Source organism: Echinops telfairi, unplaced genomic scaffold, assembly GCF_000313985.2.
Source record: "Echinops telfairi isolate 266 unplaced genomic scaffold, ASM31398v2 ScPeMD7_7469;HRSCAF=8507_0, whole genome shotgun sequence".
Lineage (NCBI taxonomy): Eukaryota > Metazoa > Chordata > Mammalia > Afrosoricida > Tenrecidae > Echinops > Echinops telfairi.
In genome coordinates this window covers 41233504-41238105 of record NW_022111372.1, presented here as the reverse complement: position 1 = coordinate 41238105, position 4602 = coordinate 41233504, and the positions used below count along the sequence as shown (strand labels likewise).

Genomic DNA, 4602 nt, shown 5'->3' with positions numbered 1-4602 from the left:
AAAACAAGCAGACAACATTAATCTGCACCAGCGCTTCAGGCTTCAGCGTGCCCGCTGGCCAAGCTCGGCCTTCACCGTGTGCAGTGTACGGCCTCTTGGTTACAGTTAACAGTGAACATCCTTTGAAGGATAAACTTGTGTCTTTAGAGCCCTTGTTTCTTCCAGGAGGCTGGCGCGCTCTGATTCCAGCCAGCATAGATTTCCTCTGGCGTCCTTCTTTAGCCCCTGCAGCAGAGGAAGATGTTCAACTATAATGCCCTTTTCCCAGAAAAGTGGACAATACGTACCAAATCTGCTCACTCACATTCTCTCTCACACACACATGCGCACACATGTGCACATGCCTGCATGCATATACACATACACCCACCTAGGGCTGGTCCTAGCACCCCGGGCTCCCCTTGCCATGATGGGCTTCAAGGTGCAGGTTTGAGGAGGGGTCCGCATGGAGGACATGGTGTCCTACTGCCTTTGGCCTGGCCCACCAAAGCCTCTGCCCTCGGCCCCCTACTGGGCCAGAGGATGAAACCAGATCTGTGGGTAATGACACCCATGCTATTTTGGAGCTGGGCTGGGCCCCGGCCTGGCCAGTGGTGGGGGCAGGGTGGGGGCGGGCCCAGGCTTTCTCCAGCTGACAGCGTCTGCCTGTCCTTTCGTCCCTATCCAGTCTGAAGGAGGGCCTCGTGCAGGCTGCCAGGCAGGAGCAGCGTAGGTGCAAGGAGGGAGGCCCGGCGGCCCCGCCCCACGATCTGTGCCCCCTGCCCTCGTAGATGCAGGTGAGGGGGTCAGAGTTTGGCCAGGGTGGGGCATGGGCCACTGAGGGACCCCTGTGTTTCTAGAGGGCAGCTCAGCTGAAGGTCACGCCACTGAGACCATGGGGCTTGGCCCGGCTGTGGCTGACGGGATTGCTCCTGGGCCCCAAGTGTGGGTAAGCGGTGGGGAGGGACGGCTGCTAGGCCTGACAGCAGGGCTGGGCCTGTGGAGTGTACCCACTTCCATGCCCCGACCACCCACCTTGGAGTGGCCTGGGGGTCTAGCCAGCCCTGCCCCCAGCTCTGTGGAGATGCCCGCTGACAGCTGGGGCTATTTTGGGCCTGTTGGCTCAGCAGAGGGGACAGCCAGAGGGGCATCTGACACCTGACTCCAGGAAAGAATTTCCCCAGGAGCAGGGGAAGCTCAGGGGCCGAAGGCAAGGGTGGCCCAAGGAGGGCTGCCTTTGGAAGTCTTTTCTGGAAGGGTGTGGGCTGTAGACAGCGAGGGTCTATCTCAGGTGGTGGAGTTAAAGGGGAGAGTTCATGAGACACACCTGGGGTGGGGCCTGGGGGTGGGGGGAGGGCACCAGCCAGGAGAGGGGCTTGAGGTCTGAAGAAAGTGTAAGAAGTGTCAGACATCTCCCACTATGTCTCCTCTGAAAAATAGGCCAGGAACCGCCCCCCCGGCCCGCCAGGACTAGAGCGGAAACCTTCCTGGGAAAGAGGCGATGGGGGCTGCTGAGGAGACTGAGGGGCCATGGGTGGCTGTGGGTCAGCTGCAGGGACTTCTGAGCCATCGACATAACCCCAAGTAGGGTGTGTGTGTGGGTCCCTAAGCCCATGTCAAGGCTGAACAGGGCCTGAGAGTAAACCACCATGGGACTGGGGGGCACAAGAGACTGGGGAGCACAATTGGGGTGCACAAGGGCCACCTTCCCTGGAAGGCAGAACTGTTCTTGGGAGGCTGGAGGCCACACTGCCTCTGTCTCCGGGCCTTGGTTTCGCAGTCCTATGTTTGAAGTAGGTCCTACTGCCTCCAGTACCCAAGGTGACAGGGCAAGGAGGCAGCTGCTGGCTGTCCCTGTGCCCAGAGGAGGCCTTGGGCAGCTCCTCTGGCCTCTGTTTCCTCATCTGCAATCTGGGCATGTGGGGGGCAGGGCATACAGAGCTTGAAGTGTTTATTGTGGGTGCTGGGGAGCCCTTTTTGGCCAAGTCTGTCCCCCAAGGCCTGTGCAGTCTGAAGGCTCTGAGGGCGATGGGTGGTTAGACAGTGGAAGAATATAGCCCTGGACAGACTGATGGCTGGGGGGCTTGGCACCTCAACTGCTCTCCCATCTTCACTAAGCCCAGAACACGTCCCTGTACCACCTGTGTGTGTGTGTGTGTGTGTGTGGCTGCCTCCTCCCGAGGGTTCTGGCTATGCCCCCTCTCTTATCTCCCACCCTGTGGGCTCCAGGTGTAGCCCCACTGACCAGGCCCAGGGTTGGGAAGGTGGTGCGGTGATGGGTGTGGCAATGGGAGGCTACAGTGTCCTGCCTTTGCGGAGCTCACTGACCAACCAGGTGATGTGGGCGGTGGCTAGGAGGTTGAGCTCAGGCCAGGGTTTCAGAGAAGTGGTTCAACATGGGCCTTCCACTGATGATACCCTGAGGCCTTCCAAGGGGAGGGGCTTGGCCATGAGCCACAGAGGCAGATTCAAGAGGGGGCTTCACACTGAACTCTGGTCCTTGCTGTGGGTCGTTGCCTGTCATGGGTGGGTCACTGCCAGTCAGAAGTGCTGACTACACAGTGAGTCAGCTGCCTGCCCGCCCTGCTGTCCCCAGAGCTCAGTCCTGGTTGGGGTTCAGCCTCCTTGCAGCGGATTAGAGAGGATTAGGTACCTGAATCACAGGCCTGGAGTTGGGGAGGCTGACTCCCTGCAGGGTGGCCCTGTGGCCCTGTTCAGGGTGCACAGCAGGTCACCCTAGTGGTGGCTCTGCTCTCTGCACATGGTATCACAGTGCTTTCCATGTTATTGTGTGTGTGTGTGTGTGTGTGTGTGTGTGTGTGTATACCCACAGCACTGTGTTGGCTACTCTCACAGACTCTGTGGAGAGACATCCAGGGCCTCAGGCTCTGCTCAAAACAGGCTTGTCAGGGGGCTATTCTGACTGGGGCTTGGCCAGGGCTGGGTAGAGGGTAGAGCTCCGTTTGGGGCCAGTGACACAGACAAACCACTTGTCTGGACCCTGCAGGATGCTCAGACAGGGGAGTCAAGGCCGAGGACTGGGGATTGGCTGGCTCCTAGTAGCCCCTGCATGGTCCTGGTTTTTCTATTTCTGGAGTCCCTGGTCATTCCTGGGATTGGGCTGGTATTTTCAAGTCATCCTCTCCTGCCCACACCACTGACTGGGTACTGCCTCTGAATCTGTTCCTGACTCCTGCTGGGCCGGGGGTGGGAGGGAGGGAGGATAGCAGTAGGGTCCAGGTGGTTCCAGACCCCAGGGCTGTAGAATCTCTGAACTTGGAAGGTAAGGGCACCATAGAGAGTATGGTGAAGAGGAGCTGGCAGGTAGGTGGCACGTGTGTGTGTGTGTGTACACAGTTTCTCATGTAAGTTTATCACCTGGTGGCCTGGTGGTGGACAGGAGTGACTTTCATGAGCAGGTGAGGCTAGGCCCTACTTCCATGGCTGTGGCTGGCCCCAGCCTGACCTGGGCTGTTTGTGAGAGGGGCTGGCCTGGGTGAGGAGTGCTTGGGGTCAGTTTGCTGGAGCCTGGTGGTGAAGGGGGAATAGGTTTCTGCCATGAAGCAGAAAGTGGGAGGGGGAGGGACCTGCTGGTGCTGCTGTGACCCCTTAAGCTTTCTGTGTGCAATGGTCAGGGGAGGTGACGGGCCCTCTGTGCGCACTGTGAGCCTCCCTGTACAGGCCGGACAGGTGTGTCCATGTGTGGGGAGGGACAGCATCTCAGGGCAGGAGAGAAGAGCCTGCTCAGGAAGGCACGTGCAGGGAAACAGTCTGGGTCCCACACAGCTTGGACCCAGGTGGCCACAGGTGATGGGACCTTCAGCTATGTGACAGGTATTCAAGGGACAGCCAGGAAGAAATGGACCTTCAGGGGGCAACGGTGGGGAGAGGAGAGGAGATGTTAGTTAGAGGAGCCCATTGGGGGGTTGAGGGTGGGGTGATGAAGAGAAGCCAGACCCCCAATAAGGGCAATGCTGTCCTTTGGAGAATTTGTCGCCCTTCCTTTCCCTGGGGGAATGAGGCCAGGCTTGGGCCTGCACTTGTTAGGCACCCATGCTGGCTAAGCTTGGTTCTTGGGGCAGCTTTGGGTACAGGAGGCAGGCGGAGTGCAGACGACGGCCTGGTACCCAACGAGGGCTCATTCCACATCACCCCCACCCCCCGCAGCTCCCCCCCGCCGCCGCCATGGATTACTCCACGTTCAGCGGAGCGCCTCGCTTCCTGACCCGGCCCAAGGCCTTCCTGGTGTCCGTGGGCAAGGACGCCACGCTAAGCTGCCAGATCGTGGGCAACCCCGTGCCCCAGGTGAACTGGGAGAAGGACCAGCAGCCGGTGGAGCCGGGGGCGCGGTACCGCCTGGCCCAGGATGGCGACCTGTACCGCCTCACCATCCTGGACCTCACCCTGGGCGACAGCGGGCAGTACGTGTGCCGCGCGCGCAACACCATCGGCGAGGCCTTCGCCGCCGTCAGCCTGCAGGTGGGCACCGAGACCACGCTGGCCGAGCAGGCGCCGCACTTCCTGCTGCGGCCCACGTCCATCCGCGTGAGCGAGGGCGCCGACGCCACGTTCTGCTGCCGCGTGCAGGGCAGCCCGCCGCCGGCCGTGAGCTGGGCCAAGGAC

The 4602-nt window shown here is 60.5% G+C and overlaps 1 protein-coding gene across 1 annotated transcript in view; it reads left to right on the top strand.

Annotated features, from left to right (window-relative positions):
• The first annotated feature begins 731 nt into the window (after positions 1-731).
• Positions 732-4602, top strand: part of OBSCN (obscurin, cytoskeletal calmodulin and titin-interacting RhoGEF) — a 210806-nt gene continuing 206935 nt past the window's right edge. The window contains exons 1-2 of the mRNA XM_045284554.1: positions 732-776; positions 4147-4584. Coding sequence (XP_045140489.1) covers positions 771-776; positions 4147-4584 — 444 coding nt within the window. The 5' untranslated portion in view covers positions 732-770. The remainder of the gene's footprint in view (positions 777-4146; positions 4585-4602) is intronic.